This window comes from Cylas formicarius, unplaced genomic scaffold (genome assembly GCF_029955315.1).
Source record: "Cylas formicarius isolate icCylForm1 unplaced genomic scaffold, icCylForm1.1 PGA_scaffold_6__28_contigs__length_40554024, whole genome shotgun sequence".
Taxonomy (NCBI): Eukaryota; Metazoa; Arthropoda; class Insecta; order Coleoptera; family Brentidae; genus Cylas; species Cylas formicarius.
The window spans coordinates 24,352,913-24,379,772 of NW_026844347.1; the positions used below are offsets into that span (position 1 = coordinate 24,352,913).

The following is a 26,860-nucleotide window of genomic DNA, read 5'->3' on the forward strand; positions in this document are numbered from 1 at the left end:
AAGCTTTTCAAAAATATTAACTTAGCATTTTTGTGAATGCTTAACCGTTCTATGAAATATGTTTTTGCACTTGTTATATTGTAGTCGCCTAACTTGTTTCAGCCGAATCTTTGGTTACGTGGCGAGAAAGCCCAACGTGACTAACCCCGACAACCAGTGTCATTTATTTGCTGAACTAGACCCCGATCAGCCTGCCACAGCCATTGTCAATTTCGTAAACAAGGTCTTAAGTTCGAACGGCATCAAACCAAATATTGTATAATTACACAAAAAGTGTGAGTTAAAATCTTGAAGTTTGAAAAGTTTTATTTCATTTTGAACAGGTTCGTGTAGTGCCTTCTTACATTCGAAAATGCGTTAGTTTTCGATGTTTTCGAAAACGAATCCATTATTTTTTTATAAATTTTATCGTCGGCACTTTGATTTCTGAGAACGTGTTGCCAAATTTTTTAACATTGGAGCACAAGGAGAAGTCTAATTTGTACATAGCTACACTACCGATTGCATTAGCCCACTGAACCTTCTAAAATCATGTAATATTTTCCTAGTCTTATGTTTTACGCATTAACTTTGAGTATTACTTAAATTATTTTTGTTCTTATATTATATACTTTTAATGTTGTATATATATGTTATGTATTTATTTTAAGCCATACCTAAGAAGCTGCGCTTCGACCCTGTGAATTGCTCGTATTCAGAATATAAGTAAATTCACGCGAAAATTGTTTGGCGGAGGACGAAGGACTTTGTTAGTGTTTTTGTTATGAGAAATTAACAAAAAATTACAACGGAATGGATGTATCATAACTATTCTTGCTGCATAATTTTGTTGCTCTACCTGTCCATCTTCATTTGTTCTTGGTCGTTCATGCCGATGGGGAAAAATGGGCCAACACGCAGGCATGTTTTCTTTTTATCAAATCTTATGAATGGCATGATATAAATTTTTTTATTTAAATAAATTGATTTAAATTTTAGCTCCATGAATTAACAAAGAAAAATGTTGTGTCCATCTGGGAATATGTTTTATTACCCTTTTGAAACATTTTTTATTGATAGTGAATACTTTAAAAATAATTAATTACGATTTTAACTATACTTAATTTTTATATCTTTATGCGATAGCCATTCAGCGATATTCCAGACATTCCTTTAGGAAACAATAGACTTGGTAAAATTTTCTAGCAGTGCTCGTACTAATTTGGCTATCCAATATGAGCTAAATTTCTTTTGAACTTCTTATTGTTTCTATTCATAAAATGAGGCAAACTTTTATATCACTAAATTCCGATTAAAGCTTTAAAAGCATAAACTTACCTTTGTAATAAATAAAATATCAATTTACATTCCATTTGTTACTTCCTGTGTACATTGTGCCATATGGAATCATACACATTTTACCCTATTGAGGAGGGTAGAAAATAAATAATGAAGATGACGAGGAATGAAAGGTTTTGTTCAAATAACAAATTATACTTTGCATTAAGCGACTTCTATAAAACTGTAAGATAATTAGAAAATGGATCCATCCTGAGAACATTGTTACTATGTACTCAAATGGACACATAATACAATAGAGGCTCAATTTTATACTTTCACATATAGAGTAAAGTTTGTCTGATATGTGCCCACAATACGCCGTATCATCCCTATTTCCCCTAAAGGTAAAGTCACCAAAAAGCAAGCTAACAGTGTTGATAAACTCGTAACGTTGTGATGTCATTCTTATTCATTTTCACGTCGCACTAACAATGTCTTAGCAGTGTATCAAAATAGTTCTGAGGTATATTTAAAGGACTACTGCATTAACATTAGTCAATGAGTCGTTAAAGTCTAAAGAATCTCTATAAAACTGTTGTTAGTTCATAAACAAATACTGTAAGATTATTCGCTAATTTTTATTTTCGCGAAAGTACAAAAATTTAAAATATCCAAATCTGTTCACTGAGCATTATTTCAAAATCATAATATTGAATTGATATATTGTATGTTATGTGAACTTAAACACTAACAACGATGTTTCAAAAAAGTAAAGGTTACTAACAATAATGTTGCGTTTTTATAATATCCACCTATCCTTTTATCCTTAGTGAATCGATATACAGTATGCCTAGAGACGATGTTGTGTCCACGTCACGGCTAGTAGGGGTAAACCCGTAACACTATTATAAACTACTTACTTGATATGTTCAGCCAAATCAAGATCAAACTCGATAATAGTGTAAATGACCAGCGCTACAAATTAAGCAAAAAATTCCATTTTGTCTATGCTGTCATAAATAAAGTTATTTATCAGCTTATTTTAATTATGGGCATCAAACAGGGGAGGAAATTTGAAACGGTCTCGAAAAGAAGTCACTTTACATTTGTGCAAATTCGGAGGCACTGCTTTTTTAAAAAAGCGGTTTTTATCATTTTGCTTTCCTTTAAGGTTTTCTGACAAGTCTAAACGTAATCCTTGAATGCCGAATCAGCAGTATTCTTTATTTATTAACAGATTGAAATGTTAAAAATATTAAATAATAAGGATTTTCATCTACAAAAAAATACATTTTGTATCTTATTTACGCATTTTAACATTAGTTAGTCGGGGTTAAATATGACAACAAATTGTAAAATAAAATGCTGATAATACAGCCTATCTTGGAAAACAAAGAAATAGAATTTTAACTTCATACATCCTGTACTTCCTGAACCAGAATTACACTATTATTTAGAGAGAAAGGATGCAAAAGGCTTTAAATACACATTCTGCAATTTAGTTATGAAGAAATTTTAATTTACAGTTCGCAATGTGAATAGTTTTTTTGACTTCATGAAAATGTATTCATGGCTATGGCTTCATGAAAATTATTATGTAGTACACCTATCAAAATTTGCAGTTATTGTAATTCCTTGAAAAGTCAGAATACTTTATTTTTGCGACTTGTAATATTTAAAGAATCCATAAAACATAATTATGATCATTTTAAATTACAAAAAAAAGATAATTTTTTAATTTCATATATCCATTAGTTTTATGTGTTTAAGAAGCAAAATTTTGATTATATATATATAAAAGCAAATGTCATTATTTTCTACACAGGCATGTGCAAGGTACCACTTTAGCCAATTCTAGCGTTTTCGGTATTTTAGTCATGGATTGGAAGGAATCGGATATTTTCCTTAGATATTTAAAGCAGTGATGGTATTTTGGCAGTTTTCAGTTCTGATGGTTCCGATGGTCTTCTGCGTTTATCACGTAACTTATTAAAGTGAATTTTTTTATGACGGTGGTACAAAAAGTATACTGTCCAACTCATTCAACATTTTTACAAACTCATCTGAAGTGTCGTTTATAAAACTTGTTATTATACTGTTTAAATGAACATAAACCGACACTGTCACCTTTTCGGAGACGGCAATAGTGGTATTATTTAAAAGGGATCCCTGTTTAGGTATGTATATTTAACATAAAAAGAAAATGCAATACTAGCTACAAGATTTAGTTGTGAAGGCAACCTTGCATATCCAACCAAAGATTTTTTTCTGGAGAATGGAGGATTTATTGCAACGCTTTAAGCCCCCTTTGCTTTTTTAACTCTTACAATAATTTTTAAAATTTCATTTTTATACAAAATCAATACTGATCATCAAATCCAAACAGAGCTTTAAACGCACTTTTTATTCAACAAATTTCCGATGTTTTTAAGTGTTCAAAGATATTCTAATTTGCATTAAATATCACTTTGAAGGTTATCCACAAAATACGCAACTCTAAATTGTAGTAACGATGTCGTTATTTTCGATGAAGGAAACCTTAAGAGTAACCCAATAATTAAATTATTCTTGTGTCCCTTATGTTTTTCCGATTTAGTAATCGCTGCGTTGCATTTACAACATCAAACGAATACAAAACTATCTTTTAAAATGGAACACTGGATCAAAAACCAATACGAAGTGGCATTCGGGAGCCGGAAAATTTCGTCCGCTATTAAGATGATATTCAAGAGAAACGAGAGCACAAACGAAGAACGTTTTTTAATACCGGATCCGAGTTTGGAAACAAAGATTGCACAAAAAAAGACTGAAAACGCGAGAGAGTGCGACAGACAGCAGAACAAATTCGTTAGACAAACGTCCAGTCTCGTTGGAAGTCTGAAATTTAAGAGGCAAAGTCAAAAGGAGAAAGACAGGAGACCCAAAATTGCATCAGTTTTGGTCACATACGATAGAAACGGTGTTGCCGGCAGTAAGTATTCAAATTTCATATTTCTTTAAATTTATGTCACATTTTCCACACTTTTTTCAATATTAAGTATTGAAACGCATCATATCTTTTTGCTAGAAGCAATACAACAAATTTTCTTACAAGTTCAGAATTTTATTTATTTTTTTTGAAATTCCACCCTTCTGCCATTTGTATCTTTAGGGATATACGCATTAATACTGATTCGCACAGCTTCTTAATTTTAGCACAGAGTACTTTATTCACCAAAAAATAAATACATTAGGATCTAATGAATACTTATTTTAGGTAAAAAAGTATGTCAAAAAGTCAGTTTAGTTGAAGAAACTAGTGCATACTTGGCATTTAGTGGTAACATAACATGTGGATATGTAAACTTCGTCTTCGTAACCTCAATACTGTCATATTGCAAGCTACGTGATGTTTCAATATGCTAGAATTTCTCAATAATTATATATTTAACTTTGAATTGAAAATTAAGAACTTCACGGTATAAATCAACATTTTTAAGTATATTCACAAAATTTTTCGAAAAGCGTTTAATAAAACACAACGCTTTTGTCAATCTCGATAAGAGGGTTTCGAATGCACGGGCATTTCAAAAAAGACATTACGACTTTAAAATAGTGAACGTTTATCAAAATTCGACGTCTCTGTTATAGTAACCCGGAAGTAACAAAGTTTTTTATTTTAGATCTTGGAAACTGCAACAGAAACGATTCTATCTGCACAAGAAGAGAGTGCAACAGTACTACAGTATGACGTTTTGTTAATATAAGCACTAGCTCGTATTATTTTTGTACATAAACATTCCATATTATAATCTGCACCTTACAAAATGTTTTGTAGGGATAATGAAATTGGTAATTCACGTAATTAAGTAAATATGTACGTACTTTTAGGAATAGAATACAATATTTTAATGTTATATGTCTAGGTGATGACACAATAAATGTATCATCAGTTCGTTGGATAAGAGTTGTTTCATTGAAAAATATTTACCTAATCAAAACAAAAATATACACAAACCACCAATACTCTACGGAGCAATATCCAATAGCTATGAAAATGCAGGTTATTTTATTGATTTGGTCAAATTCTTTTCTTGGGATCACTATAAATAAACAAAATTCGGTTAAGTATGCATTAAATACAAAGCCGAAATCGAAAATCTGTTTTATGATGTGGAAGGAGCGTAAAAATATCCGATAGATTTGATAAGATTACGCTATTAAACTGCACAAATAGAGAAATTAAGTCTGTTATTACGCAAAGACACAGTTTTATAAACTGAGAGAAACTTCAGTAAAAAAATTTTATATTCGTCAAACTATTTTTTATACCTAGTGGTTTAGCTGTATCCTGGTAACTAGAAATATTGTCACATTAAAGTTGGTGAATTGAGACCACTGGGTATGTGCTATAAATATTCCTGCGAAGTATGGACACTTACCGATAAATCACCCTGTACATTTTTCGACAAGTACGACATTTGCTTAGTTTTCACAAAACGCACCTAAATACTCCATTTATACATAAAGTGCGACCTATTTCCAAAATTGACTTAACCCAAATTGATAGTTCGCTTACTATTCTTCAAAAAAAATATGGAAATAATCTGTAAAACAGATACGGTAAAATTAAGTCAGTTTTTTTTTATTTCATTTTAAAAGAATAAGTAGGTATAAGTACAATATAAAAATATAAGTAGGCACTAATCTGATATAAATAATAAAAAAAACATGCTGTGGATATAGAATGTCTTTAATTGGCCAAAATAATATTTGGTTGATTGATTGGTGCATTGATGTGTTGATTCAGGATTAGGTTGAATACTACTGATAGTATTTTGTCAGTAAGATTAAGAGCCTGAAAGTCTTGGGGAACGATCAAACCTGTAATGAAAATACTGACCATATGAGGTGACTTTAAGTAATACTAATTGTTGTGCATCTGGCTGCTATAAGTTGATAGCAAAATTCCTTCAAAACACTCTTACTAGTTGTCATGTTGAAAATGTTGAACTAAACACGTCCCAAATATTAGTCTCGAATTGTATCTGCTAAGTCCATTGGGAAATGTAGGGATTTTTTTGGATTATTTATTTGATACAAAATGCTTAATCCTAATAAGCTCAAACAAAATATGGCGCGTTTCATTTTATATTGTCATTAACATTTTTCTAAAGAAATCGTCCTAATTCCTAAGCAAGCGAAAAAGCACATTTTCTCGATCATCCCAGCATGTCAGCTAAAATTAGCCTTCCCTTTAAACTTCGAATATTAAATATTCTTCGTCGACATTGCACTGTTCGAAAGCGCTAAACGTATTTATTATCGACAATCTGTCAAAAAATTACTTCGTTCAATTCGTTAGAAAAATCGCACCATGAATTTACAATTGCCGCATTTTGGCTTCATTCGGATTATATAAAAGCTGCTACAGACCCAGGCGAAGTATAGTTGGTGTCTTGACTTTGTCGAATGTCAAGGGGTGGTAAGACTCATTTTTTTAGTTAGTTAGCGTTATGTACCATTATTATGTTCGTACTTTTGATGTTACAGGAATATTTTTAGTAACAGAAATAATAAAAAAGTTTCAATGAGTAGAAAACTATTAAAAGTATGGCACAAATTGCAACAACAGGCAGTACTGGCTGGACAATAATTACTAAGTCAAATGGTATACGATTTTTTCTCGTGCTTAAATTTAATATATCTATAACACACCAACTTACACACTAACACAACTAATTTTATTTATCGGGTGTTTTCGGTAGATTTTTTAATGAGAGAAAAATTATATTTTTTATTATGAAAATTATACTTGAGAACAAATGTATATATTTTTCTACATTGCATTGCGTTTGTTTTTAACAAAATTATATAGCCCGAAAGCTTATGCTTATGAGAATTATTATGGGGTTGTATGTTTTTAATGTTTTACCTGTAATGTTAAATAGGTGTAAAAAACTGCAAAAACAATTTTATCTACCCAAAAATAACTGACAATTTGATATTCCAATCAGTTTTCGAACAACGATTTAATTTTGTGTGTTGACCATTCTGCCAGAGTGGTTTGTAAAATTTGTGGGCATGCGTGCAAGAATATTGTATATCCTCAAAATTCGCCAAGGGGTAAACTAAAAATTCGTCAGTTGTCTTCAATAGTCTAAGTTACTTATATATTATTAAATTCATTATATAACTAAATAATATAATAAAATAAAAGTACCTATACATGTTTTATTCTTTCAGAGCAGAAATGAAAAGTCTTTGTTCCAGCATGATGCTGGTGATGATATTTTATTTCATATTCATGTACCAGTTCGGGATAAGTTTCGGCGTCATGCGAGACGGAAATATTGTCTCCCATAACAGCAGAGGTCAGAACCCAACGAGAATGATATCCAGGCATAACAATCAGTATTTTCCAGCCAAATCTGATCCACTTCTAAATGACTTAGACGGTTGGTATTACTTACTTTAAAAATATTTTGATTAATTAACTTGATGTGATTCTTACTTGTATTTCACTCTAAAACTCTGCGTTGAACACCGCGTTTTAAAAGTTTAGGTTTGCCTGAAAATTCGTATAGTATAACGGAGATATATAATGAAATTTCAATTTAAATCTTTCATCTTTCAATTATTATAACTTTTTTTCCACTTTTAATGTTCCTAGCTGCCAACTAGATGTCGAACAACAATTAGTATGTCTGTCAATTTCATTTCTTTTTCATAGAATTGACACCTATGAAAATAACGGAAAAAGGATAGTAATGAAAAAAAAAGTAGGTTTCTATAATAACTATATCTAAAATTTATATTGATAATGATTAAAAAGTCATAAAGGTACACAAAAATAATGTAATTAATAATTTAAGCTTAAAGAAAAACAAAAATTGTAGGAGATAATGTGATGGTTGAAACAATTTGTCTTGTTGTCCATTAGACACGAAATTATCCATTGTTGTTTTATTTTCTACCGCATCCCCGGTCATATTTTCATAATTTTTGCTTACTTTACTAAAACAAATGGAAAAGCGCCACTATCCGGTGTAGAGTAAGCAGGCAACAAATTTAAAAGAATGAAGGGCGTATCATTTACAAATTGAAGGTCTCTTCCGCATCGCATCAGCGTAAAATTGTTTTAAACCACCCCAATTTCAGATGTCTATCTTACAACTTAAGTGTTAGTGAAAACTAGTCCAATCGTAAGTTAACGGTAATCGTAAGTTAATCGAATTTATAACATACTGTGTGCTATTCTTGCAAAAAAAAAATTATAATTTCTGTAGCCCGTCCATACCACTATATTTTTTAAACAATATATTGAAAGGTTGCTTGATATCTCAATTGTGTGTAATGGGAAAACCATTAATGCAACAAACTAACTGCTCGATTACTCTAAAAGTATGTGCTGAGCAATGGTACTAACTTTTACTTTTTACAGATGAGGACGAATTTGGTATTTCCAAACGGCAACCGCAACAGGACGACTACGGGCACCTTCGATTCGGCAAACGAGACCAACAGTTCGACGACTACGGACATATGAGGTTCGGACGCAATGGGAACGAGTGACGTGCGACCGTTCAATAGAACAATACATTTACAACCATAAAGATAACTGTGTTTCAATTCAGCAATATAGATCATTTCTGGGTTAACTCTAAAGGATTTTATTTATGACCTGCGAAACTATAGTTTCCTATGTATCCAAAGACCGATAAATCCTTGATAAAACTTGCAATTAAGATAGATAATAATGTTTATTTCCATTGACTTTTAACAAAAGTATCGGGTAATGTCAACAAGTAAAAAAAATACATTAGAACACTAAAATACAAACTTTAAAAACAGATACATACAAACGCACAAAGTATATCACTCTGAGAGATCGGCATTACTACAAAGTATTCATCAATAGAATAAAAAACATTCTTATTCAAAATGACCTGTTATTTTTTTAAATAGATGGACAGGCAATATCTGTTTGACGGACAAAGACAACTTTTTATATAGTTTTATTGGTAAAATCATAGGGCTGTTAGTTACTTTGGATAACTTGACTTGGCACCTGCAAATTAAGAATGGCTCTAAAATTGAAATCTCCATCAATTCTGGTCATACAATAATTAGATTACTCCTTATGTAAATTATGTATTTAATAAATTATGTCTTTAATATGAAAAAAGAGGGAAACGTTAAAATATTTAATTTTGGGAACAGGGTTCTACAAGAGTGACCACGAGACTTCTCCAACATTGTTCGAACAATACGTGTTTGTTGGACAAAAACTTTACTCTGGAGGAGTTTTCCCAGCATATAAGCGTAAGATAGGCAAGATTAAACATATCCGAAATAATACAATAGTAAAAGCTGAAGATCCACACTCGACCGCAGTCGCCAAATAACAAAAGTATGCATAGCCATTTTGTTTAATACGGAATAAATTTGGCATATCCAGGACAAATTACTGTCTGTGAACAAACTCAAATACTGGACAACGTTAGTCTGATTAATCGATTTATCCTGCATTCCAACCAATAAGCTCTTGTTCATATCCCTAAGCGAAAACAACATCATCTTAGTCTTTGTCCGGTTCAAAGAAATACGGTTATTATAATATAATGGGAAACCAAGCTTTGGGAGATTGATAGATAAATGTGTTCTATATATAGAAAATATTTTTGAATAACAAATGTCGCGTCACAATTTCAAAACACAAATAGCATTTTACCTTGATTCAGGAAACCCAAAACACGTCTGCGCGTGTACTGCTTCTTCCAATGCCACTAATATCACTGAGAGTAGGTATTAAATCATTTGTTCACATAATGTGATTCATTCGCATGACCACATATTGTTACGATTTAGGTCAAACAATTATTTTCGCCAAATACTTTAAAACGATTTGACGTATCCTTGCCATACATACATGATACTAGAAAATGTTAAATAAAACTTTTTGGTTAGAGGCGTTCGATAGTGACGTGCCTGGCTAACCCTCCCCAAATTCTATGCACAAGCGGAAATGCTATATCTTGTTGCATCCATCTCTGAAAAATAACCTATAATGCCTCTCCATATCTTTAGCGATTTTTCAGATATTAATAATTTTTCCCATTTTTTACAGCCATATTTGAATTCGTGCAGCTGAGTTTTAGCCTAGAATTATTATTATACTGGTGGGAACAACTATTTTGGGAGACAATTAAAAATCCCTCTAATGATATATCCAATATGGCTGTAATTGGAGCTGTATTTTAAACTAAAAATTCGTATAAAAATGACAAGAAATTTATGGCGGAACAGATTATCCAATAATATACTAAAATAATAATAATAACAATAATAATAACAATAATTTACTCTCGTTCAAAAGATGGCGCTATTAGCTATAACTATAACTATTTTTGAAAGGCGTTCCTACTAACCACGGTGACATACATATTTATCTCTACATAGATTCGAGTTGCGTTTTTAAGTTAGGTAGGACTGCTTTTTAGGATTATTTAAATTTTATTTGTGGTATTCTGGGAATATAGTAGCAAGTCATAATGTTTAAAAAATATTCGATATTCAGTTGAACAATAGAGTGTAGCGTAAATATTTTGCTAAGGAATAAATGTTATTTTAAAAAAGTGTATGTGTAAAATTTTAGTATTACCTTTTATCTAACATCAACGTCAAAATCGAAGATACAATTCAACAAAAACTGCCAACACAGACATCAAGCAACTACTCACCCTACAAAAAACTTTTGGTATTATTCCAAGGGCTCTTGATTTAAAAACTAATACATCCAGGGCACTCTCTTGCAACGATAAATGACAGCCCCCGCGTCAGTCAATCAATTCACGAAGTCACTTTTACATTTCGATTGCGATAAGTTATAACAATGTCCAGTAATAGTCAACACGAATTTGAAAATGAGTTTGCCAACATCGAGTTATACTGCAGAGAACTTTTAACTGAGATTAACAGAAAACGGGTAAGAACGCATTTTTAAGTATGTTAACTCTCGTTCATAATTTCAAAAAATAAACCTACTTGATTTGAAGAGAATATCTACATTACAAATTATAACGCGAAGCTAAAAATTTAATTTAATTAATTTTTAATTTTAATTAATTATTAATTTTTCTCTAATATTTTCAACCTTGGTAGCAATAAATGTTTGTTTGCATGTATATACGAAAAAGACAGAATTTGAAAAATATGGATATTTGGGACTCCAACTAATTAAAAAAAGTATTAAATTATAAAGTGAATTAAAGTCGAACTTCGATAACTCGTGCGTGTTAGTTTGTCTTGATTACTCGAATATCTTGATAACTCGAACGAAACAAATGGTGCCAACTTCGATAAGTCGAATTTTCTCGGGGAACCCCCTAATTACGACCGATCTTAACCTGTCTTTTTAACGTATCTATGCAAGCAGTTCAGTTTCCGTGCTTGGTAAGTTCACTTGTATGACTTACTATATAATACTAAGTCAAAAATACTGTCCCTATTCAATTTACACATTATATTAAAGACATTTTTGGATTTTTGCATTTGTTGACATGTCATCAAAACGTACTTTAAAAGCTTTGTCTGTTGATCAAAAATTCAAGGTTATAAAAGAAGTGGAAAGTGGCTCAAAAAATAAAGATGTAGCTGTGAAGTATGGGATTTCGGCAAGTACAGTGTCTATAATTTTAAAAAATAAACATTCGGTCATCACGGCAATGGAACGTTTCGAAGAAAACAAAAACAATAACATTACACTAATGGATTGTGTTGACGACATAACTACCGCATGGAATATCGACGTTAAGCCTGAAACAATTTCCAATTGTTTTAAAAAAGCCGTTTTTGGTCAGTTTTCTGAATGGGAAGAAGATGAGATTCCCTTCATTTTCCTAAGTGAACGCCTCAAAGAAAAGAGTGAAGACGAAATCCAAATAGAAATCGAGTTTAAAGCTTGGACAAACATTAGAGGTACAGCAGAAGGTAGCACCATCAACAATTTTATGCATGTGGATGAGGATATTGTTACTTCAGAGTTTCCTACTGATGAAGATACCATCGAGTCCTGCAGATCCGAACCGGTACAGTTAAACATCGAAGATGACTGTGAAAGTGACACGATGGAGGAGGAATTGGAAGATGATTCTCAGCAACCACCTTCAAATGAATTGGTTGAAAATTCGTTGATTGCCTTGCGTTCCTATTTGAAAACCAGTGAATACACAACCGATTCCCTCTATGATTGTTTAAATAAAATTGAAGCTTTTGTTGAAAAGCAAAATAAGAAATCCGGTCGTCAGTCACAAATAACTGACTTTTTTCCAGTGAAAGAGTAAACTTTAATATGTACATACGTATGTATGTATATGTGCACACATACTATGTTTATATATACCGGGTACATATACAATACATATATATTTCATAATTTTCATTTTTTGTTCAAAAATCATAGATATTAGGGCATTTATGTAACGTATAACCCATTTTTAAAAATGAATGAATAAATGTTCATTCACAAAAAAGTACATGCATTTGTAGTTTTTATTGATAACTCGAAATTTTCATCTGTCAAATCGCAGTTCGACTTATCGAAGTTCCACTGTATCTTTACTTTTACCGCAATCAAAAATCGGAAATTTTAAAACGTTTGTAAGTTAATTGAACTGAGGTGGCCTTTACTTGATGAAAATCCATTTATCCAAATTAATAAGAACTAAAAGTTCAGATTTTCACCAAATTATATATTATGACATGACAATTGTTTCGACAACACCGTGTCTTTATCAGATGTCATTTGATAAAGACACGGTGTTGTCGAAACAATTGTCATGTCATAATATATAATTTCGTGAAAATCTAAACTTTTAGTTTGTAAGTTAGTTTACCTAATGAAATGCATATTTTAGGAGGAAAATTCCAAACTAAAAACTGAAATGGAAGCACTAACGAATGAAAATCAAACGTTGAAAACATCGTTAGAAATAATGAAAAAGTCTCTCGAGGAAAATGAAATAATATTGGAGGTGTTTACTAAAAAGGCCAATGAATACGAACAGAAATGCCAACAAAAACGGGACTTGCTGTTGAAAACTCAACTTCAGTACAAAATAGCGGTACCATGATTCAATTACAAAATTGTACTTATGACTTTAAGGCTAATCTAAATTAGGTGGCTAAAGTTGAAAGTTTGCGCGAGGATCTGCAAAGTGTGTACTTAGAAAAGGCTCAACTTCAAAAACATCTCTCTAGTGTGGAAGAAAATTTTAAGCAGGCATCCACCAATCAACTTGATATTTCAGACAAAATAAAAGGCATCAAAAAGGTCGTTAATAATGTCAAATAGTAAGTCCGATAAAAGCGAACTCCCGGAATCTTTTAAGTTTCAAACCTTAATCATAATCCACCTGCTTATAGCGCAACGCCTTAATCATTGTCACATTTGCTAATTATGCCTAACTGAGATAAAGGAACTCCTTTACAAAACCAATAAATCCTTCGACTTTCCTGTTAGGATTTTTTAGCAAACAATGCGGTTCCCTCCATAATTTATACATTTAGAACCGACCTTCTGTAACTATATAAATATAAAAAGACGCATGGTCATTGAATGGAGGAACCTAAAAAATGACAAAAACGATAATCATTAATTTTCGTCTCGGTACATTTAATAATTTATAGTTAGTAGGACTTCCAATTATTGCCATATTGCGGTTCGAAAATATAGACACTAAAATATAAATAATAAGTATTTCCTGTAACCCTGTGAATATTGATTGAAGTGAAGTCGAAATGGTAAAAAAGAACCAAGCGGAAAGTTCCAAACTGGCAAGAGAAATTGATCTGTCTACGAGGGCAATCCAAAAATGTGACCAGCTGAAGGACAAATGCAAAAAGTTAGCCGACGCAAACCTAGCTCTCGACGAGTTATGCGTAAAACTAGACGGTAACAATTTTTCCACAAAAACACCCTCGGAAAGTTATGTTCCACTTTACTTACAGCCAAAAACAACAAGTTGTGCGAACTTATTGATGAGAGTAATATTGGTAGCCACCCGTATTTAGAAACAGAAGTTCTTTTAAAACAGGTAGCATTAGTAGCATTAAACACTTCTTTAAGAACGAAATTCCAAAAAAATCATATCGCAAAAAAAAACATAAATTTACTATCTCTGTCCACAGTGTTAATATAGGTATTCTTTTTAATTCTTTAGCTAATTTAATTTTTACTCTAAAATATTTAGCACGACTAATTAAAAATACGCTATTTAGTGTACGGAAATGCATAGGCGCCACAAAGATACTATGGAGAAAAAAGATGAATGTCTCAGACTTCTGAATGAAAAATTGTACGTCGAGAGAGAGAACAATGTCGAGTTAATAAAATCCAACAAGAGGCTGCAAAAAAATTATAAATGTTCGCTAAAACAAATCGAACATCTCAAACAACAATTGGAAACATCAACGCACCAAAATTTCAATAAATTTGGGAAATTAGCCATAAAATCGGAACCTGTTATAGAGATAATGGATAGCCCATCCAATTAGCGTAATAAAGCACTGGACAACGCGGGCAGGGAATTAAATGCTTTTCGTAGTCACTAAGAAGGTAACCCTTATTAACTTTAATAAAAAAAAATTGTAAACAATAAACGTAGCTATTTCACCACTCTTTGCATTATTTTTGATTTACAATTCACATACTGGGTCAAAAAGAGGTAATTCTAATATGATACGTGGCCATAACTATTTTAATTTTATTTTATTTAAAAAATTTCGATTAAAAAATAACACCTCCATATAACAAAATTTACATTAAGCAACAACTTTCGTAAATCGATAAAAAAAATACTCGCCGTGTTACGATGTAAATACATATCCCAGATGAAAATAACAATAATAATAATTTTATATTAAAAATAAAAATTTACGTTAATCACAAATAAATTTGTTCTACTCTAAAAAAGTATATTATGCAACAAGTTTGATAATCGCCAGTCACAAGTTTCTTTTGTCTCTTGCTTCAAAAATATTTCGTCCATTTTGATTTTGACTGCAATTTTATTAACAAATATTTACAATGTCCACAAGATTTTAAAAATGTTTTTGCCAACATCAAGAAAACTGCAGTTTGGGCCCGCCAAATACATGTATTTTTAACTGGTAATTTTTTGGTGGGAGACATGTTGTAATTTTAGTGTAATTTTGTTTTTAAAGGTTGTCTTGAAAATTTTATTATATTATGCTCCTGGTAGTTCTTTATGATAATATGTCATATTATGCATTAAAATCGAGGTCAAACTTCAATTTTATTAAAGCAAGTTTATTATCATATTCCTTCTTAGCATAATTTAATTCACAACTTAATGTACACATTGAATTGAAATATATTTTGATATTTTATTTGCAAAGTACATATTCTCTACTACTACATAGGACCATCTATTTTAACAAAAAAAAATACAAATAATAACAATAGACACTAACTATCAAAAAAATCACAAAAGGTGTTTCTCATTTTTCAAAAATGACAAATGCTTTAGTCTCAGAAATCCTGCTTGATATCCCACGGCGAAATAGCTACATGCTTGAGGATTCGAATTAAACGAAATTTTATTTATCGACGATAATGGATAAATTTCCGTCCAAGAATTTGCAAACTTATCACTGTCTACTACTTCCGTATTGACAATCGGAAAATTTCCTGGATCTTCCTACAGAAAAATAAAAATGAAAAACTAACCAATCAGGAACAGTATTTACACCTTACCAGTCGGTAATCTAGTAAACAGAGGGCATAATTATTAATTGTGTGTTCATAACTACAAATATCTTCAACAACGTTTCCTTGTATATCAGCTTTAGCGACAATTCTTGCATAAGAGAGTAACTGAAAACGTGAAAATAATAATATTTGGGATTTTATATTAATTTGTTAATAAAATAAACCAAATTTTTGCCAAAACTACAGAATCCACAAACAGCACCGTATATTTCTTCATGAAGTTTAATTGCTTTGCAAATTGCAAATATTATAATGAAAAAAATAACGTACTGATTTTTTAAATTTATTCCGTCTCGATTCCATGCTACGCAGCATTTGATTGGGAAACACTGACATAATTTCCCCCATTAAAGAACCGTGAACAATCCCATTGAGCCAATCGCTAAACGACAAGCACTTAATACCGGATTTTGACACTGTAAGGGTGGCTGGTTCCGAAATGAAATCTCTGATGGGCTTCGCCAGTGAGTAAAATCCTATAATAATTAATTGACAATACGCAGCTTTCTTTTAGTAATTAAGTATACAAAGCGCTTGACATACTTTTCGCAGAAGAACAGGACTCGTCTTCAGCGATTGCACAACACAGCCAATGCGTTAACCAAACGCAATCGTTTAGAGGGGTACTTCTCTGAAAAGACGTTTTGTCCAAGGTGGTCAAATCCCACCAAATCGTTTCTCTATCAAATGACGAGGTCGCTAGCCACCTGTTGCCTCCGTTTAGGTGGCTAAGGGTCAACCCTAATCACCAACACTTTTTTTAAATTGAAACGTTTTATAGAAAAAAAAATATCAAAACTTTAGTTCAAGTTTAGTTAAAGAAGTTGTTTTGATCGCAAACGTTTTTTAGCAACTTCAAAAATAAAAAAATATTGTACTTATATATTAGGAATTTTAAATAAAAAACTAAAATTGAGGAGTACCCTGGGACCATTAAAATATACCATGACATAAAATTACCGGTTATGTTTGAACGGTGAGCCTGTATCGCAAGATAAGAGAAAATTATTTCGTCTCCGTTTATGCTAGTTCTTCTCAATAAACTAGACTCGCAGTTTAAGTCGAACATGCCGACCATACCATTTGAATAGCCAACGGCTATATATCTATGTCCGGCAGCCTACAATTGATATAAAAAGCCACGGGTTCAAGTCAACACGATGGCGTTTACCTTGCTCCACGATAGTTTCACTGGATAATATTTATCTACTTCAGCTACATTTCCCGAATTCAATTGGAGCTTAATAATTGAAGTGCCTTTGTAAAACATGCCTCTGAAAATTTAAAATTAAATTAAATTTCACAAAATACTACTTAATTGAATTAGATTGAGTTAAAAACAAATACCAAGGACTACGCTTTAGTTTTTAGTTAGCTTTATAAAAAAATCCACCAAAAATATCTTACCGGTCCTCCTCCAATAAATTGTGAACTGAAAAAATATGTACAAATGAATCGGAAGCAGCCACCGCCAGCAATCCTAGACGATTTTTAGACGGCCCATTCGAAGTATCAAAACATCCGGAAGGGCACCACTCCAGATCCCATATTGGTCCTTCATCTATCCCCAAACCATATAGAAGCGACGGTACTAATTTTGACTAAAAAAATGCAATCGTACTTTAGTTTTAGTATACTGAGTGTTTGAAAAAGTTGTTTTAGTGCTTGTAGTAGTAATATAAAAAATTCCACAACAACATACAGTGTAGGTAGGTTTTTGTTAGGTACAGCTTGGACTTGACATATGGATAGAACTTTCCCATTGGTGTATTTGTGTATCTAATTTCACTTTCACCTAAGCTTTGCATTAACTTTTTCAAACACCTTCTATAGAAATATTTGTGTAGTGGTTTACTTCTTTATTTTTTAAGACTCCAAAATCCCAGAGTAAAATCAGCGATTGACAATTATAATTCGCGTCTATTAAATATTTTTCAGTCATGCTACCAAATGAAGCCACAGCCAAAATCTGACGATGATCAGGTTCGTTGAAAGGTGTTGGTAACCACGCCATCGCATTTATGGGCCCTCCACAAAATATAGTTGTATCATCTGGAGCAAAGACGAATTTGTTATGAACCTACATTTGCACAACGGCAGGTTGAAAGAATACAAATGGTACTACCACTCCTTCAGGAATTTTCACTTCAAGAAAAATATTTAAAAAAAAATACCTTCACATAACTCCACAGGTTGAAACAAATCGATTCTTTTAAAAAGGCAATCTTCTAACCCTTCAGAATTGTTCTTCCCTGTAAGCGTTTTGGCAGCGACATAACAAGATGTTTGAGTTTGAGGCAAATATTGGGCCAATAAATCGCATTCTAACAACTGCCAACCTTTGTCGTTTTTTAAATTAGGAAAAAGTTGTCTATTGCTGCAGTTGTTCTCGTAGCTACAAATTTACCTCATACGTTTAGAAAAAAAAAAAGAAAAATGGTTAAATATTTCTAAAACATAGGTTGTCAAAAGGTTCCCTCTTTTAGTTTTAGAGATGTAGAATAGAATAATCAACACTAGGTGTTGATTATTCTATTCTATATATTGAATTTTATTTTTTTAAGAGTGTAATTTAAAATATTTTTTATTTACAAGTTATAACTTTAGTTCTAAAAATAAAGGGCATTAATGAAAAATGTTTTTGGCTTTGATATTTTTAATATTTTTGCAACTGTTTTGTCGCATTTTCAAAAATTTGAATTTTATTGAATTATTCTGTAAAGTTTGCTAATACTAAAGAAGTAGTAGGAGTAATCCAGTATCAACTAAGAAAAGAGTATAACTAAACACTCATCAAGGTTCCAATCGCTTACAGAACTAAATAGTGTTATTTTTAATTATATTACTGTTTAACATTCGCGCTGTGTAAAAAAATTTCATCTATTAGTAATAAAGAGGTTAAAAAAATACTAAGAGGAACTTACAATTCCAACATCCAGTCATACGAAAACGGATATACGCCTTGCTTTTCAGACCTATTGCCCAGACCAAGCAAAAAATTTGGGGTAACTAAAAAAATATTTAGGCAAGACCGTGGAATGTCAGCTCAAGCACCCATCATACCTTTATAGCAGGCGTTCTTTTGCAACTTTTTTTTTTCCTCCATCATGAAAAGTTTGAAATACTCCGCATTATCTTCCAACAATTCGTCATCGCTAATTTCAAAATTTTCGTCTATGTTCATACCGTGCTCGGCATGAAGATGTTTCAAAATTTCGGATTCTTGTTCAAATATGGAAATACATTTTTTACACGCAAAGAACTGCAATTTGAAGAATTATGGAGAATAAATGCGCGAAATGACAATCAAGGTGAATTAATGAGCATTCAACTGATTTATTTATTCAGTAAATATTCTTATAAAAGCATTTATAGTGTAAAAAAAATAGAATATCCAAATTCAAAATAAGAAGCCACGAACATGCAAATAATGTTAAGACCAAATAATGAAGGTTTATTATTAACTTAAAACGTATACCTGGGAAGGTTTTTTATTACAGCTGTCCATATGCACCGCTAAACTTTCGACCGAAGTGTCTGTATAAATACATTCTGGAAATTTGCAAGTGATGGTAGACGCATTTTCGACTTGTTGCGCCAACACTGTGGATATCGAAGCTGACTTGAAGTCTTCGTGCGTAAAGTACTTCTGCAAATGTATTTTAAACGTCTCATATATGGGGCATTTCGCGTGAAGCAGAAGTTTCCGATTTTTCTATATATGAATTTGGTAAAATAAAATTTGAGTAACTCTGTGGTATTAGATAAATAAAATAGAGGACATAGAAAAATTAAACTAGATTACACAGGGTGTTTTTTGGTAATTGTTAGCTTAGTGACAACATTCTCACCTTCTGAAATCCTAAGACTATCGCAATGAGTATTCCTAAGTAAATACGTAAAATTCCTTTAATGTGCAATATGTTAAAATGGCAACAACAAATCAAGTTCGGGGTGATTTATTATTTTAATTAAATATAAAAATTAAAATAAGCAGAGAAAGACGTTTTGTATCTTTCTGCTACATTGTTTACAATATTTTTATAGATAGCGCAAAACGAACTTAAAATTCTGGAAAATAAACTTACCGTTTCAATATCATCAGCACATATGTTTCTTCCATACTTGTTAATCATTTGAAGAGCCCTAAAATAATTGGAAGTGTTGTTTGAAAATAAAAAATACTAAAATATACCTAGTACATACTCGAAAAATAATAACTAGTCCATCTACTTCTGGCCGTTTAAAAATAATTTATTCTGTAGTTTGCAATATCCCATATGTCTGCTGTATGGACATATCAAGCATAAGTACTTACGCTTAATTTAAATAGATATTTTCCGACTTACCTTTTGTATGTTGTTGTATGATGTTGACTATTTGAAATATTTTTTAGTGAAATAATATTCGACCAACAAACACCAGAGAAAAAAATTGTAGTAATTAGTTAATTAAGAAATTCAAGTACAATGAACGTGGCATGAGCTTCAATAATACAAATATTCCTCCGGCAAATTTTAATCCGGCAAATAAATTTTTCTATTCAAATATTTAGCAATTTTAAAAACTAAAGTATTAGTTACCTTGTGGCTATCAATCAATTAAAATATTAACACAAAAAAATATTATAACAATTAAAACCTACCCAAGTTTAGTCATGTTTTATTGTGGACTGCTATGGTTCATTTAGTGAGGCCTCTATCTATTGGGTTTAAAACATTTAGTTTTTAGTTTTTGTTGTTGTCATTGTTTTTCAATTTTCAAAATTTTGTAAACCAGGATTTTATTGAACTTTTTACAAACAAAAAATTAATATGGAAGCCATCAGTTGCTTTATTGAAATAACAAAACACAATGTTATTATAAAATGAACACAACAAATACTAGTTTCGGTAATTTATATTATTTGACACCAAACTCAATTCTGTTGTTTTCGTCTATTTTTTTATGGTAGGTACCTAATACTGAACAGTACAACACATATTAAAATGTATTTATAATATGTACATAAATACATTTTAATTCTTACCTAGTACGAGGTCCCACAAATTAAATTAAATTAAATTAATTGAATTTATAACATTACAAACATTTGCCATACTTTTGAGCCGCTCTCCTCTTCAGATCACCCTGATCAGTATTGGCTGATGTCCAATCTCTCTCATCCAATTGGTTTGCTTTGGGAGGGGCGTGGCTTGTTTTTAAATGATACTCTAAACTGACTGGTAGCAACTTCTTGAAACACAACTTGCACTGAACCTTCACTTCCTCCAATTCTTGGTCCGATTTTTGACACGTCGATTTATGCGACAAATATCCCACCACAGATTTTTTGGATGCGCCACATTTCTCGCAATTTAAGGGTTTCTTGGATTTATAAAGCTGATTTAATATGCGCATCACCAAATCCTGGTCGTTTAGATCCTAAAAGATGCATGCATTGTTTCCCTTGGGACATTTTCAATTTTTATTGCACAAGAGAAGAGCTTGCCTTTGCATTTGATATGTTGGAACGTTGGTGAAAAGTTGGAATAAATCAAAGTTAGCAAAACGTCATGACAAATAATTCAGGAACTATGGAAGACTATCTCTAAGTCTCAATGGTAGTACTGACATATTACAGTCCAAAATATCTACTAAGGAATATTTGTGATTTATTGAACTAGATTATACAGTTTTGATCGACCATGGATCTGTATATCTTCCATAACTCTACTGTAGTGTCACAACACACTTTCATTTTTGATTTAATAGAAAAAAAACTTTCAAAGTGTAAAATCTATAGTCTGGAAAACATGAAATATTGGAAATAAGCAATTCCCGATTATTTGACAATGTTGAGTGGTTGACAATGTTGAGTCAACCACAGTTGTGGATAACTTTTTGAAATCCGAGTTGAATAGAATAAAATATCCATTTGGTATCAGGACATTAAGAGCAAAGTTCAATAGTCAAAACCTTCCAAGTAGAGATCAACTTACTTTTATGTGTTCTGATACAAATACCACATATTATATACGGGTCACAATTATATTTTTTGCTGCCTTTTAGAACTTAACTGTCTTCTTATAAAAATTTGGATTACAAACCTGAACACACAAAAATATTTTAATCCTAGTTTTAAAATACAGTTTTAAATATCAAAAAGTGAGTTTTTTTTTTAAGAATCTTTAAAAGGATATAAGCTAAAAAAACAAGAAAGTAAGACAACCAAATTCCTTACCAATGGAATATCTCCTACTCGCCAAGCTAAATTATTATGCAACTTATACTTATGATAAGGCCATTCTTGTTTCGTCAACACTTTCTTGCAAACAGCGCATGTTACTTTGCCCGTAGCGGTAACAGCTCCGGTGCAAAGCTCCAGATGATCATAAAACTTCTTCGCAAGGGTGCTTTTCTCTCCACACCTATGGCACTTTAGTTTATTTTGCTGCTTCAATAAATTTCTTAGAGTAGCCATAACAACTTTGAAGTTGTGAATATCTATGGGGGTTTCTCCGTTCCGCCAAGCCAAGTTGTGATGAATTTTTTGTTTGTGATATGACCATTCCGACCAGTCGATGGTTTGGTTACATACCATACAAATAACTGGACCACCTTCGGCAGGGGATTTTATATCACTAAAAGAACCAAGATTACTCTCAAATTGTAATGGGTATCCCTTTACCTATTATTTTCCCGGTCGTTTTCTTTTACTCCAAACGAATCATCACTGTTAAGAAATTAAAGTCAAACCCAATCAAAATGGATATTTATTTATTTTTTGCACTTTGGAACGGTCATATTGCACAGATGCCAGTGGTCCTTTAAATGAAGATAATTTGCTCTATATTAACCCAATATTAAAATGTAATCAAGATGTTGGGAATTTGGATTTGCAAAACTTTGAAAACATGTTTTCTGTTCACTTTTGGTGGCTCTCTACCCAAATTCTGGTTATGTTTGGAAATTTTTGTACTTATAATAACTGACTATTCATTAAAACTCGAAACATAGAATAATAAAAAAATTCCAATACAAAGCATCACGCGTCTTATTCATTGACAATTTAATTACAACTTTATTTTTAAAGGTCTTAAAAATTTCCAACGTTTAGAGGCTAACAAACGTATTGTGTATAATAGCTTTCGAGCCTACATAGCACAAAATCCATTATGTTGTGCGTTCCAAAGTGCAGAAATGACACGAACATCTCACCTGCATTCCTTAGAGGTACCCTGAGCTGCTTGAAACACCTGCTTTAACATTTTTGTAGTATTACCCGTAAAACTGTACCTAGATTTATTTTGATTTGTAATTTCTACATTGCCAGCGCCTTCGCCTGTATCCACAATGCTATTTATTTCCAAAGGATCGGATTCATCCATTTCACGGGAAACGTCACCTTTTGCGCATTTTGTCTTATGAGGTAGAATCATATGGATTTTTTTTCTTTTTTTTGTTGGCTGATCATCAATAGAAACGGAAGAATCGCTGTCCAGAACTGAATAATCCAATTCTCTACGTTTCCTACCTCTACTTGAGGTTGACATCACTGTTTCTTCCATTTCCAAGTCGGACTCAACAACTTCGTTTTTAATGAACCTACCTTTCCTCTCTGTCGGATCACATGTGCTTTCCGTAGAAGTTGATGATGATTCAATTTTTATTTCTAAAGGCGAATTTTTTCTCGGTCTACCTCTTTTCTTTTTAATAGTTATGTCGGGACTTTTAGTGACAGTAGTATTAACATCTAAAAATTTCTTCAATTTTGAAATCGTAGCAAAACCTACCACAATCAGTGGTTGTTTGTTAAGAACCGAAGATATAGAAACTTGCAAAGATGAGTGCATTTTTGGGAAAAACGTTTTCCTAATCAAGGGATTATTCGTTTTATTACAACGCCACGAATATTTTGGAAGAAACATATAGTTTTAAAAAAATACCAAAAAAACATCAGTTTTTATCTAATTTTTAAAGAGTCTAAAATCATTTTGTTTAATTTATATTTGAAATTAATACACTTTTTTTATCTTATAAATGTGGTCAGGGAAAAGGAATTGCGGTTGCATAATAGATTCAGTTTCTCATAATATATATATATATATATATATATATATATATATATATATATATATATATATATATATATATATATATATATATATATATATATATATATATATATATATATATATATATATATATATATATATATATATATATATATATATATATATTTTATATTCTGTGATCTACTTTCACATACTGGCATTCAAAAAAATTACTTAAAAAAAAGTTGATAATAAACATAGTGCACTTGCAAATATTTATTTTATCATTAATATTTAATGACTATTAGTTCAGTCTAGGTCAAAATATTTCCCACCAGCGTTTTTGTCTATCTGATAGAGTAAATAACAAACAGGAATATGTTCAGTGTTCAAAATTGATAATAATTCAGAAAAAAATCAAGTAAGCCCTAGATAATTTTGTTAGTATCGAAAAATAGACTCACCCTCCACATCAGTAGACAGATTGTAAAGCATGTCAAAATTTGGGATATATGACATCCAAACTTCAAATAAAATTTAAAATTTTACTTTCTACCTACCTGTTATTAATGAATCTCTGTCAATATTGTCGGCTTTAAGATCTAGAGTTTTTTTTCTGGGTCTCCCTCTTTTTCCTTTCTGACCAATGTCTATTTTGATTTTACTTCCATTTTCTGGCACATTTACGTCTTTTGGTATATCTTTACTATCACAATTAGAAGCAGGGTCTCCGCTAACACCTGCAGGCAAGTTACAATATGTCTCCTTACTGTCCACCTTCTTCGATATTTTGTTTTCCATTTTAACTGTTGGGAAAAAGCAAAAGAATTTTTGACACGAGTTTGAGCCTTTCCAATAAAAGGAAAACACACAACCAAGAAAATTAAACTATAGCATCTATGTGCACTAATTTCTACTTGGTATTACTGTTTCTAAACAGAATTTCAGAGCCTGTCTTAATGATTTTAAATGCGATGGCCTTCCATTGAGCCTGTCAGTGCAGTTGTGTAAATAGTGCGGGAAATAAAACTTCACCCTAGTGGAGTAGGAATAAAGAAATAATTTATTTTTTCTGCAACCATATAAAAAGGAATGATAAATATGTGTCTTGTAGAATTCCCTGTTCCATATTTTCACATTGTGTTATAGCGTGACAGAATTTAATTTAAGATTTGAGCAAGTGAAAAGTTGTATTATTGTGATAATAATTATAGTAAGCTTAATAGCAGCAGAGGAAGTATATCACATATATTATTGACAGCTTGCACTGAAGCAAGAATAAGTTTTTAGGAGAATATTGCCCTATCCTAACACAAATTAGATGCAAAAACAAAATCAACTTAACTTTGACAAATCTGAGGCAACTATGTACATAGCAAAGGACTTTGAGTTACCCATTAGGAATTAGGAAGGAAGCCACTTACTTTCCTTTGCAGCTTGATTCTGTAATATAACTAAACCAATGCGGCATAATTCTTCACATTTTTTATTTTATCGTCATATTTCTCCACAGATAAGTTCATAATTATATATCTAAAAAAAGAATCAGTACTCAAATTTGATCATCCAAACTACTTAACTCTCACCGGCCAATTCATGTGCAAAAACCAGGAATTTTATTTTAGCCCAGAAAAGCAAGTATCCAAAATTGTAGTCATAAGTAACTGCTTGTATCGTCTGCGAAACTGCTTCTTAATACATTAAAAAGTTATGATAATATACGAAATAACTAATAACTTTTAAACCTAGGGAGGTTATATTCATAGATAATAGAATTAGCATTTTCTCTTAACTAAATTAAGCAAAGTTTAACAAAACAAGAGCTTATAGCTTGAACTGCAAGTTTTAGTTAAACACTTTTTGGGACGAATTTTCGCCCATTTAAAAACTGACTCAATACAACCACGAAAAAACTAAATTTCAAAACTTTTTTCTATGGTTATAACCTCTTTTTATTTTGAGAGTATTCAGGAATTTACATTTTAATGGCAAATTCAACTAGGTCATCCGAATTGTCCGGAAATACCGAAGATGATGAGCTAACACTCCCACGAGCGAGCATAAATAAAATGATTAAAGAACTAGTTCCATCTGTTCGAATAGCTAATGAAGCTCGGGAATTGGTTTTAAATTGTTGCACAGAATTCATCCACCTTCTTAGTTCTGAGGCAAACGATATCTGCAACCAACTTCATAAAAAAACCATCAATGCCGAACATGTGTTAATGGGTAAGTGCTTTTTGAATCAATTGAATTTCATTGTTCAATAAGGACTAATTTTTTTAGCCCTTGATAAATTGGGATTTAGTGACTATCATGCCGAAGCAGAAGCTGTATTGAAAGATTGTAAAGCGGTAGCAGCGAAGCGACGTAGACAAAGTACACGATTAGAAAATTTAGGTATCCCTGAAGAAGAACTTCTGAGACAGCAGCAAGAATTGTTTGCAAAGGCCCGTCAAGAGCAAGCTTATGCAGATCAGCAACAGTGGGAACAGCTTCAAGCAGCTGCACAGCAAGCTCAATCTCTAGCTTTGACTTCCAATGATGACCAAGAGGATTACTCTTAACTTTATCACAAAATAATGACTAGCATAGGTATTTTAAAAATTTTGGACAATATTCTTGTTTGTGTAATAAGTGCATATTCCTTAAGAAGTAAATAAGACTCAGTTTATGTCACCGAAATATATTGAAATATCTAGAAAGTTTTTGAGATCTGTGATTTCCTTCAGACTTTTCCATGAATTCTTTTGGAGTCACAAGTCCCCAAAAATTAACAATTTTTTTGCCA

The 26,860-nt window shown here is 31.7% G+C and overlaps 6 protein-coding genes across 14 annotated transcripts in view; 5 read left to right on the forward strand and 1 right to left on the reverse strand.

Moving 5' to 3' along the window:
• The window catches only part of LOC132702969 (tensin-1-like), a 53,739-nt gene extending 51,697 nt beyond the window's left edge, over positions 1-2,042 (forward strand). For all 7 annotated transcript variants that reach the window (XM_060671914.1, XM_060671912.1, XM_060671909.1 and 4 more), the window contains one exon: positions 103-2,042. In XM_060671914.1, the coding sequence (XP_060527897.1) occupies positions 103-262 (160 nt within the window). In that variant the 3' untranslated portion in view covers positions 263-2,042. The remainder of the gene's footprint in view (positions 1-102) is intronic.
• A 1,862-nt stretch (positions 2,043-3,904) lies between these two features.
• LOC132703966 (uncharacterized) lies at positions 3,905-5,176 on the forward strand. The gene is made up of 2 exons (XM_060673542.1): positions 3,905-4,231; positions 4,923-5,176. Exons 1-2 carry the CDS (start codon positions 3,910-3,912, stop codon positions 4,988-4,990), a joined length of 390 nt encoding a protein of 129 aa, XP_060529525.1. The 5' UTR covers positions 3,905-3,909; the 3' UTR covers positions 4,991-5,176.
• Positions 5,177-6,659: 1,483 nt separating this feature from the next.
• Positions 6,660-8,889, forward strand: LOC132703814 (drosulfakinins-like). 2 transcript variants are annotated; one of them, XM_060673303.1, is made up of 3 exons: positions 6,660-6,724; positions 7,486-7,697; positions 8,684-8,889. In XM_060673303.1, the coding sequence occupies exons 2-3, from the start codon at positions 7,493-7,495 to the stop codon at positions 8,812-8,814; spliced, it is 336 nt and encodes a 111-aa protein (XP_060529286.1). In that variant the 5' UTR covers positions 6,660-6,724; positions 7,486-7,492; the 3' UTR covers positions 8,815-8,889. The 2 variants fall into 2 exon arrangements, with proteins under 2 accessions (XP_060529286.1, XP_060529285.1); XM_060673302.1 differs by having other exon boundaries at positions 6,704-6,724; positions 7,491-7,697.
• A 3,955-nt stretch (positions 8,890-12,844) lies between these two features.
• Positions 12,845-14,901, forward strand: LOC132703439 (uncharacterized). Its single transcript, XM_060672694.1, has 6 exons — positions 12,845-12,900; positions 13,158-13,364; positions 13,421-13,593; positions 14,031-14,194; positions 14,251-14,336; positions 14,521-14,901. Exons 2-6 carry the CDS (start codon positions 13,185-13,187, stop codon positions 14,794-14,796), a joined length of 879 nt encoding a protein of 292 aa, XP_060528677.1. The 5' UTR covers positions 12,845-12,900; positions 13,158-13,184; the 3' UTR covers positions 14,797-14,901.
• Positions 14,902-15,551: 650 nt separating this feature from the next.
• LOC132703441 (uncharacterized) lies at positions 15,552-25,996 on the reverse strand. 2 transcript variants are annotated; one of them, XM_060672695.1, is made up of 20 exons: positions 25,656-25,996; positions 25,494-25,602; positions 24,630-24,875; positions 23,234-23,768; positions 22,704-22,748; positions 22,257-22,656; positions 21,135-21,457; positions 20,122-20,179; positions 19,512-19,682; positions 19,097-19,295; positions 18,958-19,042; positions 18,208-18,428; positions 17,889-18,085; positions 17,441-17,634; positions 17,205-17,307; positions 16,994-17,153; positions 16,577-16,774; positions 16,304-16,509; positions 16,019-16,138; positions 15,553-15,962 (listed from the first exon to the last, which is right to left on the reverse strand). In XM_060672695.1, the coding sequence occupies exons 3-20, from the start codon at positions 24,868-24,870 to the stop codon at positions 15,747-15,749; spliced, it is 3,672 nt and encodes a 1,223-aa protein (XP_060528678.1). In that variant the 5' UTR covers positions 24,871-24,875; positions 25,494-25,602; positions 25,656-25,996; the 3' UTR covers positions 15,553-15,746. The 2 variants fall into 2 exon arrangements, with proteins under 2 accessions (XP_060528679.1, XP_060528678.1); XM_060672696.1 differs by lacking the exons at positions 25,494-25,602; positions 25,656-25,996 and having other exon boundaries at positions 15,552-15,962; positions 24,534-24,771.
• LOC132703442 (protein Dr1-like) lies at positions 25,631-26,774 on the forward strand. The gene is made up of 3 exons (XM_060672697.1): positions 25,631-25,703; positions 26,072-26,298; positions 26,356-26,774. The coding sequence occupies exons 1-3, from the start codon at positions 25,666-25,668 to the stop codon at positions 26,634-26,636; spliced, it is 546 nt and encodes a 181-aa protein (XP_060528680.1). The 5' UTR covers positions 25,631-25,665; the 3' UTR covers positions 26,637-26,774.
• Positions 26,775-26,860: the final 86 nt, after the last annotated feature.